The following is a 14,096-nucleotide window of genomic DNA, read 5'->3' as shown; positions in this document are numbered from 1 at the left end:
AGACGTGTGCTCTTTCCCTCCCGCCTCCTTTTCTCCGCTTTCCACCTCCTCTTCCCCACCGCGTGTTTCTCTCTCCTCTCTCAACCTCTCTTTGCTTCCACCCCCACTCCATCCTTCGTCTCTGTGTTTCTCTTTCTTTGTGTATTTACATCGGCTTATCTTTTTCTCCTTCTTTCTATGTATTTCTAATCTCCTATCTTTAGTTCTCTTTTTTCCCCTCTCCCTTCGCCTTCTTTACTGCTCTCTGCTTCCCTCCTCTCTTTCTTTCCCGGTGCCCCCCTCTACCCTCTGTGCCAGGGGCGTGGAGAGTTGTCTGGAACTCAGCCTTTGTGCACGTTTTGGGGAGGGTCTTCGGGTGGGGACTACACAGTTGGCAGCATTTCCCACGTGTGCGAGCCGGCGCGCGCGGGCACACATACACACACACACACTCACTCTCTCTCTCTCTCTCTGGACTTGGAGTTTGCTGACAGTTCACCTTCCCGCCCTGTTGGGTCTTGGCTCATAAAGGCTTTGGGAAGGTTTACCTTGGGCTCTGTCCCCCGCCACGGAGAGAGCCACCTCTTAAAAGGGTGGTTCCAGAGGAACCAGCAAAATCACCAAGGGGCCTGTCAGGTGGACAGGCTGAGACAGTGGTGAGCATTTTGCTCCAGGTCAGGTGAGGTCAGAATGCCTGAGAGGTAAACACTGGCTCCCAGGTGCAAACCCTCCCAAGTGGCTTCAAGGCATCCCCCGAGCTAGGTGGCCCGTGGGCCTTCTCTGCCATCACATTTCTCAGGGGCTGGTCACCAAGGCCGCAGTGACAGCTCCTCTCCCCAGGTTTTGCCCAGGTGTGAGTTACCTCCCCGTCCTCAGACCTGCCCCAGGAGGTGAGGTGTGTTGGCCCTGGGGTGCTCCTAGGACATCCTGGTGATGGGAGCCTGGCAAGGTGCTCCCCATGCTGGCAGGGGTGGGGTAGAGTAGAGTGCTCCTCCACCAGCTTGATCCCTCAGGTCCAGCCGGCCACAGAAAGACAACTAGGCTTCTTTGCAAGGTAGCTGGGTTCTGGGGAACCTTAGAGGTGTCTTGCTCCCCAGCCCTTTCAGGTATGCTCTTAAATAGCCCACTGAACAGGCTGACTGCGATCTGGTTATATTTCTGTAAAACTTGGTGGTGGTGAGAAATGCCCCACCTGAAATCAGGAGGGAGATACAGAAGGAGCCCCACCCCTTTTTGACTTTTGAATAAAAGATGCTGATAAAAGAACACTTGATACACTGGGGCACACAAATATACATTGGTTCTCTCAACACCTGTAGGTGTATGTGTGCACACAGAAATGCACACTCACATTTAGTCATCCTCTGGGGTTCATGTCCTCTGGGGTTCACGGTGGGGTGAGGACTGGGAGGTCTGGCCACAGCAGGGCGGGGTGGGAGGGGGGACTCTGAGCGGGCTGGCATCCGCTTGTTGAGTGATTCTGACAGACACAAGTGTGTGGCCACGCTTTTCTTCAGGGCTTCAGAGATCCATCCATTAGTTCCTATCAGCCTGCACGTCTCACACGCAGATGAGATATTTGCCTGAAAATCCCTATCGGAACAATTTGCAGCTTGATGGGTGGGGGGCTGGTGGTGGGGTGGTTTGCTAAAGCTGATGGATTAAGTCCCTTGTCTCCGCCCACTCCTGCAATCCCTGTGTGTGGCTGTGGGGTTACATTTTTTTCTTAGAAGATTATCTGCACCCTGGGTATTTATTGCTTGCATGCCGTTATTTTAAGTAACAGTGTCTTTCTGGGTTTATATGGTCACATTTGTCTCCTCCCATCGTGGAGAGAGGGTATCTCTTCCTGGCATCTTTCCCATTCCCTGCCCCTCCCCCCTTCTTTAATGGCATTGGGAACTGGGTGGATTTTTCTCCCTCCTGAACCTGTTCCAGTCTTTCTAAGTGCTGTCCTAGTGGGGGTCACAGCAGACCCGTCTGAGATGTGTTAACTAACAGAGGACACAGAAAACACGACTGTGGATCTGTAAGGAACGGTTAAACAGCCACAGGAAGCCCCAAATTGATTCATTTGGTGGCACTTCCACCTCTGAAGCCCATCATTTCAGGGCCTGGTTGCTACAACTTCATGGTGGTAAATGCTTCTTACAAATCCTGCCGCTTCCTTCAAATGCAGACTGTAATTCAGGGAGACTTACCGACTTGGTGAATCAGCTGAATGGACAAGGAAGTAGACTCTCGACTGGCAAGAACTAGTGATCCTTTTTCTCATCACGGAAAGAGTTATGTGTGCAGGTCCCAACTCATGTATCATTTCTCTACTCAGAACCCGCTTTCCTCATCTGTGAAGCAGGTTATGTACTGTCTGCTGAGAGGTTTCATCTCACAGAGGCTTTAGCCCCATTGATGGTTTTCCGGCTCAAAGACGGAAGATCGGGGAAACCTTACAGACCTTATCATGTGGGCAGCCACTGTAATCTGCAGTCGTGATTCTCAGCCCTGGCTTCACATTTAAATCATGTGGGGGGTACTTTGGAAAAAATGCACGCTGGTACCCCCTCTCCAAGTTAGAATTGCTACAGGTGCAGCCTGTGCATCCTGGTTTTAAAAGCTTTTTAGGTTCAGTCGCTGGTTGAGAACCACTTTTTGAGGAAGGAGCACTTCAGGGGTTTCAGGTGAGAAGGACCAAGGTGAACCCCAGGTCTGTCCCTCACCGCTTATGCAGGGGACCTCCTTCACTTGTGGGTCCTGGTTCCCTCGTGTCTGGCCTTAATGGAAGGAAGCCCCAATGGCTGATGGAGGCTACCACAGCAAGTATCCTACACGTTACCTTCTGCTTCACCCTCCGGGAACTTTTGTGAAACATCCGTGCATTTCACAGACAGGGAAAACCAAGACTCCGAAAGTCTTGGTAACTCGTCCGGGACCTGAGGCAGTGCTGGCTTTGAACTCTCCTGGCTCTGGGCCCTCTCAGCCACCGTGCTCCTGCGTTGTCAACTGATTCCCTGAAATGCCCCTCCCTCCCTTGCTGGCAGAGAGCCTGTTGGGGTGGGAGGGCCATTCTCTGGACGAGAATTAGGCATTGAATTAAAATGTGCGTGCAAAGCAATGAATGAGTGCAACATCCACTGCACAGTCCAGAAGAGTTTAGGAAAGAGGTTTTGCTGAGCTGGGGTCTCCCCACCCTGCAGAGCCTCGGCCCACCTCACCGCCCCCACCCCTGCCATCCCCCTGGGGCAAGCTCACTTCCCTGTCAATTCCTAACACGGGACCAGGCAGACTCTCTGGGCTGAAATGATCCCAGGAGAAAGTTTGTGTCCAATAGACCACAGTCAGGTGTCTGCCGTGGCTTTCTGGGGCTACCTTCCATTCTCCCAGGGCGGAGTGTGTGGTCCTGTTACCCAGAGAGCCCTTTTCAGGTGGTGTCGTTTGCCCTTGCCTGGCAGCGATGGGGGAGCAGGTTGCCATGGTTACCATAGACACTCTGCTGTGGAATTTGCATGAGGCCCACTGGGCACTGGCCTGGTCTACATCTGCAGCTCACCCGTCTGTCTTCCATGAGTTCCCCTGAAACTTGGTGTTGAAGCCTGACTACCTACTTAGAAGAGAAGAGCGTGAGTGACGTGGCATCTTTTGAGGTTAACATTTCGGGGTGCCTATGGGTGGCAGGAAGTTTACAGGAGGTGCAGTATGTGCGTGCTAAGTCACTTCAGTCATGTCTAACTCTTTGCGACCCCATGGACTGTAGCCCACCAGGCTCCTCTGTCCATGGGATTCTCCAGGCAAGAATATTGGAGTGGGTTGCCATGCCCTTCTCCAGGGGATCTTCCTGACCCAGGGATCGAACCTGTGTCTCCTGTTGCTCCTGCATTGCAGGCAGATTCTTTACTGCTGAGCCACCAGGGAAGCCTACAGGAGCAATGGCAAAGTGTCTTCCATCGGTTTTTTTATTTTCTGAGCCTGCAGTATGGCATCAGTATGGTAAGCTAGGACAGCAGTCCTGCCTGCTTGAGGCAGTGGAAAATGTGAATCAGAGAGGTTAGCTGCTCAGTCAGGGTGCAGGACTGGAATTGGAATCTGCCAATGCAGCCCCTTTCCAGGGACTTCAGACTGTTGCTTCTTTACCTCTAACCTCGGTATATCCCCTTACATGCAAGTACTTTGGGGAAAACCTAGCGTTAAGCTATACACTTATCTTCCCTATTCCTGAGCTATTGGAGAGGAAGATGAAAAGGCAGGGCTCCAGGGAGGAAGGTACGAGAGGTGGGAGTGTTAAAAAGGTCAGTAGAGAAAAAGAGGTTCAGAGTGGAATTGAGACAGAGGCAGGAGATTATGGGACCAGGAAAGCACTTGAGATGTGCTGTGAGTTTAACAAAGAGGAGGGAGGGTAAGGTTTTATCATTTCGGGGACCCCTGAGCACCTGGGCGGATGGGCAGCAGCAGACACCTTTGGCGGCTCTTTGAATCTCGTGCAAGAAGCCAAAGGACTCAAGGAATGACTTCTGCTTCTCCAGACAAGCAAGGGATGGTTTATTTGGTTTTGAGATTCAGCTTGAATTTTGGGTTTAAGGTATTTATGCTGCCATGTCTTTATGGGTTTTGTTTTTTCCTCCCAAAGTATCTATTGCCAGAGGAGATTTGCACATACGATTAGTGGATATAGAAGTAATCCCCTATTTGATAAATCAGTCAGCATCTGCCTCTGCTTCCTTGGCATGAGTCCAACAAAAGTATTGCATGCATGTGCACAGCCAAGAGTGTGTGTGTGTGTGTGTGTGTATGAGTGTGTGTGTGTGTTGATGCTCCTGGGAGCAGAGACACGGTGGGGATATCAGATAAGACCAGGGGAAAACCAATGGGTTGGGGGAAGGATCAGCAGAGCGTGTGTTTCCGGGTGCAAGCAAGGACACTTTCACTTTCTTGTGTGTCATCTGTAGCTGTCACATGCTGATAGGTGTGTCTTCTGTTCTCACTAGTCTCTGAGGAGGCTATCAGCTTTCTCCGCTTGCCCCTCAGGGGCTCCAGAAAGTCCCCTGGTGCATCTTTGCCCCAGTCCCGTGGTCACACAGGACGAGACACCTCTGTTTTCTAGGAGCCTGTTTGTTCCCAGCCCCTGGGTGCTGGGGAATCCCAGCCAAGGGTGTCTGTGGCTCCTGAGTGTCCCTTGGCCTCCTGACAGCCTTTCCTCCTCTTCCTGGCTCTCCTGCAGATTGTCCCTGACAGTCTAGAAACATGAAAGGAGAAACAGTGTCCATGTGTGGCGCTTGCTGCCCCGTGTCCCTAGGCTGCAGGTCCCAGAGGCAGAACCTAAGCATCGTGGCTGGTGCTTGGCCACCAGGCCCAGAATCATGGGGCTGTGCTGGGGTGTCCAGATTGAGAGGAGGGGTATACACAAGCTTGTGCTGTCGGCGGCCTGGTGGCCCCCAACCCTCCCATCTGACACTCGCCTGTTTAGAAGGAAAGAACCTAGATTCCATAGTGCAGTCTGAGTCGCTTGGTCTGCACTGTAGCTGGAGCCCGGGGAGCGGGGCTGCGTGGTGGTCAGTGAGCGCCTCACACGCTGCTGGGTGGGGAGCGGGCAGGAGGCCGGTTTCTGCCCCACATGGGCGGTCCTGGGCTCATGAGCACTTCTCACCTGATGCCACAGACTCTCAGGAAACACTGCATCTGGAATGTCCAAAGCAGGGTTCTTTGGGCTGCTTTCTACAAACCTAGTGAAAACCTCTCTCCCTGGAGTTTTGTTGAGATTCCAAGGAACATGGGTGAGAAGCCAGGAGAGGCTGCACAGGCAAGACCCTCTGGGTTTCTGGGAGCCCTGCTTGGGGCCCTTGTGACTTGGCGGCAGCCAGAACTTGGACAAGGAGGAGCAGGCACGGGCAGTGGAATTTGTGGGGTCAGCTTCTTGGTCCCTGACCGACTCCCATTTCATAAACTCTTACTGTGAAAATTGCCTTTTAAAAATAATCTTTTTTAGGAAGGCCATGCAGACCACGTGCGTGGAGGTGCAGAAACTTATCTGTAATTTGGCTGCTGGAGCCCCACCTCCCGGGGCTCTTACCTGCCACCTCTATTTACCTGTTACCTTGCATCTGAGACAGCCTCTCCTACTGATGACCTCACCCTTATTGGTGCAGGAAAGTCCCTTCCTTACACCCCGGGGCTACTTTCCCCTCTGGGGTTAGTCATCATTTTCTGGCTAGGTTTGGGGCCCTTTGGTGTCAGGCTGGGAATTTGGGGTCCCTGCCATGAGGACCTCAGAGCAAGAGGGAGCCGTGTGACCAAGGGCTCTGGCTGTTGGGGGCCCAGTCCTGCTGGACTGTAAAGTGCAGGGGCTTCCAGGTGGGAATGAAAGCTGCGTTTCCATGGGATTCTTTAAAGCCCATTGTGGGCAGCGCTGGCTGCTTTATTCATGGCCCTTGTGTTGTTTCTCCCCAGCCTGTGGGCCGAAGCTCACCAACTCCCCGACAGTGATTGTCATGGTGGGGCTTCCTGCCCGGGGGAAGACCTACATCTCCAAGAAGCTAACCCGCTACCTCAACTGGATTGGTGTCCCCACGAAAGGTGAGGCTGCAGCCCAAGCCGGAGCTGTCACACTGGGGATACACTCTACTTGCCACGACCCCAATCCCCCCAGAAAAGAACGGCCTTTCCCTCTCCAGCTGCTGAAACTCTCTTTGCGGGACCACTCTAAGGGGCTTTCCCTGTAGTGGGGGGGTCACCCCTTCCTTTCCACTGTGTCACCCACCACCCTGTATGTACGCCCTGCTGTGTGCATGGGAGTCTCTGCTCACTGGCTGCTCTCTGGTTCTCCCTGCCCTGTGTCCTCCCCAGCTCAGCCCTCATCCCCTCCGGGAAGCCTTCTCTGACCACCCCAGTCTGTGCGGATCTTCCCCGAGTCCTTGTTTGTGACATTCCTCCACTGGCTGTCTTAAAGTACTCTTTCTGTGCTATTGATTATATTTTTTTATCTGGTCTTCCCACTGACACGGGGAATGTCTTTAGCACGAGGACTAATTTTTCACATTTGCTGCCCCAACCTCCACCCCCACTCCAACCTGTGCCCAGCACAGTGCTTCATACACAAACTGCCCGATCAGCACCCAGTGCCCATCCTGGGCGTGGGCTGCTGGTATACAAAGTGGCTGCTGTGGATCCAGCCATGTATGTGAGTCCGCACTCCCTCTCAACCGTGTTGGTGGGAATCATGGCCCCAGTTTTTACTAGACACGTGGCCACCACCTGCTTTCAGGCTCAGCCTCCAGCCCCGGCCCTGAAAGGCTAGCTTCCAGGTTGGGCTGTGGGAGGCGACCCCAGAGAATCAGGGGCACTGTGAGCAGTGCTGGGTCTTGGGGAACCCTGGCTGCCTTCTGGATCAAGCGATGCAGTTGCAGGATGTACAGCCCCCACTGCCTGGTTTCTGGCTTTCCTGGGATCTTATTCAAGTCGTGCGCCAGCTTGGTTTCCTTCTTTGGAAAGAGGGATCCTGGCCCTGGGAGATCTTTCTGGCGGTCAGCATGGTCAGTGAAGGGTCTGTTCTTTTTCACGCAGTGTTCAACGTGGGCGAGTACCGCCGGGAGGCCGTGAAGCAGTATAGCTCCTACAACTTCTTCCGCCCTGACAACGAGGAGGCCATGAAAGTCCGCAAGTGAGGCCCCGGCTGTGGGTGCAGGGTGTTCTGTCTGCTATGTGGCCTTAGACTGGGAGGGAGGGGGGGCAGCCAGCTCCTCCATGTGCAGCACGTGAGCCTCTCAGCCTCTGAGCCTCGCCGCTGTCCTCCGCTTCCAGGCAGCCTGCGCCCGCTGGTATGATGCAAACCAGCGAGAGCATCTCACTTGGCACGAGCTAAATCGTTCCCTGCAAAATCGTCTGTTAACCCCAGAAAAGGATTTCCTTTTTAGCCTAAAATGACCAGGGCTCCCAAGTGTGACCTGAGAGTCACCTGGGAGCGGGGCACTGCCCCAGTGCCAGCCCCACCTGGATGGGTACAGTGGGCTTCCGTGGGCAGGACTTGGGCAGCCGTCTTTTGGAAGCTCCCAGGGGCAGTTTTCGGCATGCCAGCCGCACTCAAGCACCCCCCAAGGGCTGCAGCCGTATGTGCGGGACTCTGACTGGGAGCCTCTGGCCTGGTGGTCTCAGCCACCTTGTACACTTTAGCGGCAGAGTCGCAGGTCACCCTGCTCATTGGGGGGGGGTGGTAGTGCCTGGGTGTCCCCTAGGATGGACCCACTCTGATATACCTGTCTCTTTCCGTGTTGCAGGCAGTGTGCCCTGGCTGCCTTGAGAGATGTCAAAAGTTACCTGACGAAGGAGGGGGGCCAGATCGCAGTAAGTCTGGGGAATAAGTCTCGTCTCCCCTCCTGCCACGTGACAGTGCCCTGGAGGGTGGGGCGTGTGGACGGAGCCATGGGGGGACGCCGCCGGCGGGGACAGGCATCTGGCCTGAGCTATGAGGGAAGCAGGGGGTGTGGGTAGCCCCAGGACCCAAGAGGAAGCTGGTGGGTGGGGCAGACTGAGGGGCACGGCCCATCGGACCTGGGAGGTGCGGCCCCCGAAGCCAGTATCCCTCTGTGGCCCTCCCCTGCGTGTTGCTTTAAGGACTGTTCCCACCCCAGCCTCCCCTTTGGTCCCTGAGCGCAGGACAGAGGCCGTGGGGGGCCTGGGAGGATGCAGTTTCTCCTGGAGCCCCAGAAAGTGGCAGACCTGACCTCTGCTGGTGCTGTAAACACTGTTCAGTGCCAACCGGGTTCTCTTCTCTGGCCAGGTTTTCGATGCCACCAATACTACTAGAGAGAGGAGACACATGATCCTCCATTTTGCCAAAGAAAACGATTTCAAGGTGAGCCTGATTTCTCGTCTTGGCCCGGTGCGCTCAGGAGCAAGGGGGTCCTGCAGGGATTGACTGGTTCCTTGTCTGGAGCACCTGAGCTCCACACTTGGGCTTCCCCTGCCACGGCCCAGGTGTTGTTGCTTACAGATTGGGCTTTCCTGGTGGGGGCCCTACGGGGTTCCTGAGACTGAGGAGGGGAGCATCCTCTATTGGTGGGAGGGCAGAGACTGATGGCTGGTTCTTTCTTGTGTATTTGGGCATTTATGTGTGGGGTCCTTCCTGCTCCAGTGTGGCGGTGACATTACAGCGATCCCAATAGCCTTTGTTGTTTCCTAACGTTTCTGTCTTGTTTCCTTCCAGGTGTTTTTCATTGAGTCTGTATGTGATGACCCTACAGTCGTTGCCTCCAATATCATGGTAAGACCCCCAGAGCATGGCAGTCTGAGAACAGGGTGACTGGGTCAGCCAGGAGAAGCCGTAGAACTTTGAGAATGAGCTGGCTCTGCCAGCTGGTGGTTTGATTTTGCCTTGCGGGGAATCAGGCGGGTCAGAAGTGCAGAGCAGGACTTAACTTAGAAACACATTCTGCGACCCAGAATTGATCTTAGCAAGGCCCTTCAGGTGGTTGGCAGAAAGCTTTCTTTGTTGGACGTAAGAGAGAAGTCGAGGACCTCAGTTTTGGTGGGAAACTGTTTTGGTGGCAGTAGCCTTGGCCGCTGACGGGTGAGGGGGCTGCTTAGGGTGGAGGATGGAAATGGAGACAGGAGGCTGGTCTCTTGCTGGTACGTTTTCCCAGTAGGTAAGCATGGTCATGTGTTGACAACAACCTATAGGACCCTGCAGACAGAGGGCAGAATTCCCAAATTTGGGGAAAATGGGAGTGGTAAAACTGTCTTCCTGCTTCTCTTGCTGTGTCAAGGGGAGGGTTACCTGGGTAAATTGAGGGTACTTGGCAGCTTAATTTGATGTCTTCTTAAATTGTACTTGATAACAATAAACTGTAAACAGAAAAGGTTATCGTGAAGACTTCACTGGAAGTCCCCTTCTCTTATTGTAGGTCACTTTCTCTCCAGCTTAAATACATCCGAGTAAGATGTTACCTGTAGCAAAAAGCTGGTCGGACCCTTCTACAGGGAGTGCCAGACTTTGGCCATGTAGTGTGTGTCCTTCAAAGGAATGCTGAGAGTTTGTTAGTTTTTGGTGGTGGGCCTTTGCTCCAAGGCAGTGGGAATATTTGCATGCATTTCTCAGCAATGAGTTCATATTTCAGGAAGGGCTATTGAAATGGTAGGAAAATCAGTCCAGATTGGTTTCAGTGGCCCCAAAGGAGGAGGCTCAAAGTATGAGGAAATACAAGTAGCCTTGGGCTAAACAAAGGCTTTTGCTGTATTTCTTTGGTTTGGTTCTACATTTCCACCGGGTAGAGAAGCAGAGCGCAGCTGCAGGATCGACTGTTTCCCTGGTGAGCAGTTGACACTCACTTGGCCAGAAGCTCATGCACCATCTTGTCCTCTGTGAATCCCTGGATCCCTGTTCCCCAACCCTCCGTGTTCAGAAATCTGTCTCTGATGACGCCTCCGAGCTGCTTAGCAGTTTTTAGACTTTTCTCTCATGCTTTTTATGCAAGAGGCTGTGTTGGAGGAAGAGATCTGTGAACCGAGTTTTTTTTTTTTTTTTTAATTATGTTAAAATATACATAACTTTGGTGGTGGTGGTTTAGTCTCTTAAGTCGCATGTCCAACTCTTGTGACCCCATGGACTGTCTCCTACCAGGCTCCTCTGTCCATGGGATTCTCCAGGCAAGAATACTGGAGTGGATTGCCATTTCCTTCTCCATGCATAGCTGGGTTGGCCAAAAACGGTTTTCAGATTTTCCTGTAACATCATATGGAAACACCTGAATGAATTTTTTGGCCAACCTAAGAAAAATGGTTACCACTTTGACTATTTTTAAGTGTTCAGTTCCATGACACTAGGTACATTCACCCTGTTGGGAAACCATCCCCACTGTCCACTTCCAGAACTTTTTCCTCTTCCTGGACTAAAACACTGCCCCAGTGAAACACGAACTCCCCACCGAAGTTGGATTTTTGCGGTGTGCCCGCCTGTCTTTCATGGCTGTGGTCATTGTTGAGGAAGAAGAGAGCACGTGTGAACAGATTCTGAGTTTCCCTGAAATCGGCCAGGTTTCTCAGGCTTGTTCAGTTTTAGAGGATGGCAGGCCCGAGGGGCATTTCTCCTCTGTCTCTGTCCCATGAAAGCGAGCCTTGGTCGGGACCAGGTAGAGAAGCATCCACTGGGGACCAATGACAAGGGGGTACCACCCCGCCTGTGAGCAGTGCAGGAGGAACCCGATGATTCCACCTGGAGGGTACCCACAGTGGCGGGGCATTGCCAGCACCCCCTGGGGCACCTTTGCTGACAGGCAGCCTCCTCTGGGTAGGTGCTTATGTGGGACTCAGGGAGACTGAAGACCAGGTTGTCTAGTGGTGACCTGGCTACTGGAATGATCCTGAATCGGGGCCCATTCAGAGGGATTTATTAGAATCCACCTGGGGTAGGACTTCCATGGCAGTCCAGTGGGTAAGACTTCGCCTTCCGATGCAGGGAATGTGGGTTTGTTCCCTGGTTGGGGACCTAAGATCTGAAATCTCGGACAGAAAACCAAAACATAAAACAGAAGCAATATGGTCACAAATTCAGTAAAGACTTTTAAAATGGTCTACATAAAAAGAAAAAAAAACTTAAAAAGAATCCTCTGGGTTTCCTGTCCTTGCCTTACCATGGGTGCCCTCCCCATGGAATCATCAGGCTGCGACTCAACGCTCAGCCATATCTCTTTTTGTTTTTCCTCTTAGAACAGTGGGTCAGGTCATCATCATTCTGAGCCCATCCATGCCTTTCCCAATTTGCAAGCCCCAAATCCTGCTCATTCTAAGCAGAAAGCCCTCCAGCGTGATTCATCAGCTGCCTCTTTGTGGTGTTACAGGAAGTGAAAATCTCTAGCCCGGATTACAAAGATTGCAACTCCGCAGAAGCTATGGACGACTTCATGAAGAGAATTAACTGCTATGAGGCCAGTTACCAGCCCCTCGACCCTGATAAATGTGACAGGTAATTCCTGAGCAGTGACTGAACCACCTGCTTCAGGGCTGTGAATATTATTCCTGATGAATAATATTCCCATGAAGCGTTTGCTCATGGATACTTTTATACACTCTTTTTAAATGTCTCAAAAAAAAAAATCCTTAGTGATATATTCGGTATAACTATCGTAGGCCCCGTGTGCTGCTGCTGTGTGCAAAGTGAGTTTCTGAGCCCTGTCTCTCCCGTCTCTCTCCGTCCTTTGCTCTTTCCCCTTATTTTCCTTTCAATCCTCTTGCTTTTCTCTCTCCTATCCTCTGGGAGGCCCTCTAGCCCCACTCTGCTGTGGGAATTGCAGACTCAGACCCCCCTGACTCTCGGAGCAGAAAGGCTCGGTCTGTGCCTCCCTGGAGTGACGCTGTGGTGTGGTGGAAGCCGAGTCTCCCTGGTGGGGCTGGGCTGCGCCAGCTGCGTCTGACAGGCCGGCCCCCCCTGCAGGGACTTGTCGCTGATTAAGGTGATCGATGTGGGCCGGCGCTTCCTGGTGAACCGTGTGCAGGATCACATCCAGAGCCGCATCGTGTACTACCTGATGAACATCCACGTGCAGCCCCGCACCATCTACCTGTGCCGGCATGGCGAGAGCGAGCACAACCTCCAGGGCAAGATCGGGGGCGACTCGGGCTTGTCCAGCCGGGGCAGGAAGGTAGGGGAAGCAGGGGCTTGGTGGAAAGCGTCCCTGTGCGTATGTGTCCTGTGTACATATCTGTGCCCTTGTGTGTCTGTGTGTGTTCCTCTGTGTATGTGTCTGTGTTCTTCTGTGTGTGTCTATGTGTCCTTGTGTGTACACGTGTCCTTGTGTCTGTGTGTGTTCCTCTGGGTATGTGTCTGTGTTCTTCTGTGTGTGTCTCTGTGTCCTTATGTGTACACGTGTCCTTGTGTCTGTGTGTGTTCCTCTGGGTATGTGTCTGTGTTCTTCTGTGTGTGTCTCTGTGTCCTTGTGTGTACACGTGTCCTTGTGTCTGTGTGTGTTCCTCTGTGTATGTGTCTGTGTTCTTCTGTGTGTGTCTCTGTGTCCTTGTGTGTACACGTGTCCTTGTGTCTGTGTGTGTTCCTCTGTGTATGTGTCTGTGTTCTTCTGTGTGTGTCTCTGTGTCCTTGTGTGTACACGTGTCCTTGTGTCTGTGTGTGTTCCTCTGTGTATGTGTCTGTGTTCTTCTGTGTGTGTCTCTGTGTCCTTGTGTGTACACGTGTCCTTGTGTCTGTGTGTGTTCCTCTGTGTATGTGTCTGTGTTCTTCTGTGTGTGTCTCTGTGTCCTTGTGTGTACACGTGTCCTTGTGTGTGTTCCTCTGTGTATGTGTCTGTGTTCTTCTGTGTGTCTATGTGTCCCTGTGTGTACACGTGTCCTTGTGTCTGTGTGTGTTCCTCTGTGTATGTGTCTGTGTTCTTCTGTGTGTATCTCTGTGTCCCTGTGTGTACAGGTGCATGTTGCTGTGTCTGTGTGTTCCTCTGTGTGTCTGTGTCCCTGTGTGTGTCTGTGTGTTCCTCTGTTTATGTGTGTGTCCTCATGTATGTATCGGTGCCCTTCTGTGTACGTGTGCGAATCCCTGTGTGTGTCTGTGTATGCCAACCAGACACTGACTCACACGTGTGCACGCCTCAGGGGAGCCTCAGGGCTGCGCAGGGCCCGCTTCCCCAGCAGTGAGGACAGCCTTGCCCTCCCAGAGGGGCTCGGTCCTCCTCTCCCAGACGGGTGGAGCCTGTGACCAAGTGCGCGCCTCTCACCCCATCCCCCCAGTTCGCCAACGCCCTGAGCAAGTTCGTGGAGGAGCAGAACCTGAAGGACCTCAAGGTGTGGACCAGCCAGCTGAAGAGCACCATCCAGACGGCCGAGGCCCTGCAGCTGCCTTACGAGCAGTGGAAGGCCCTCAACGAGATCGACGCGGTGAGTGCTGGCCGGGGCCTCTGCCCGAGGCGCTGTGGGGGACCCCCGAGCCTCCCACGCTGGCGGCCAGCTCAGCGGCTGCGCCCTCGAGCGACCTCCGCCTGTGCCTGCAGGGCGTGTGTGAGGAGATGACCTACGAGGAGATCAAGAACACCTACCCTGAGGAGTACGCGCTGCGTGAGCAGGACAAGTACTACTACCGCTACCCTACCGGGGAGGTGCGTGCGCGCTGGGCCGCTGGAGGGCGGGCGGCGGGG

At 53.3% G+C, this 14,096-nt stretch overlaps 1 protein-coding gene across 3 annotated transcripts in view; it reads left to right on the top strand.

Moving 5' to 3' along the window:
- PFKFB3 (6-phosphofructo-2-kinase/fructose-2,6-biphosphatase 3) overlaps positions 1 to 14,096 on the top strand; it is a 78,771-nt gene that overhangs the window by 53,130 nt on the left and 11,545 nt on the right. For all 3 annotated transcript variants that reach the window (XM_010853156.1, XM_010853154.1, XM_010853155.1), the window contains exons 2-10: positions 6,418 to 6,543; positions 7,531 to 7,627; positions 8,241 to 8,307; positions 8,744 to 8,818; positions 9,170 to 9,226; positions 11,799 to 11,923; positions 12,392 to 12,599; positions 13,693 to 13,839; positions 13,953 to 14,057. In XM_010853156.1, the coding sequence (XP_010851458.1) occupies positions 6,418 to 6,543; positions 7,531 to 7,627; positions 8,241 to 8,307; positions 8,744 to 8,818; positions 9,170 to 9,226; positions 11,799 to 11,923; positions 12,392 to 12,599; positions 13,693 to 13,839; positions 13,953 to 14,057 (1,007 nt within the window). The remainder of the gene's footprint in view (positions 1 to 6,417; positions 6,544 to 7,530; positions 7,628 to 8,240; positions 8,308 to 8,743; positions 8,819 to 9,169; positions 9,227 to 11,798; positions 11,924 to 12,391; positions 12,600 to 13,692; positions 13,840 to 13,952; positions 14,058 to 14,096) is intronic.

This window comes from Bison bison, unplaced genomic scaffold (assembly GCF_000754665.1).
Source record: "Bison bison bison isolate TAMUID 2011002044 unplaced genomic scaffold, Bison_UMD1.0 scf7180017864323, whole genome shotgun sequence".
Classification (NCBI taxonomy): Eukaryota; Metazoa; Chordata; class Mammalia; order Artiodactyla; family Bovidae; genus Bison; species Bison bison.
Note: the sequence above shows the minus strand (reverse complement) of the source record. Positions and strands in the feature narration are given on the sequence as shown.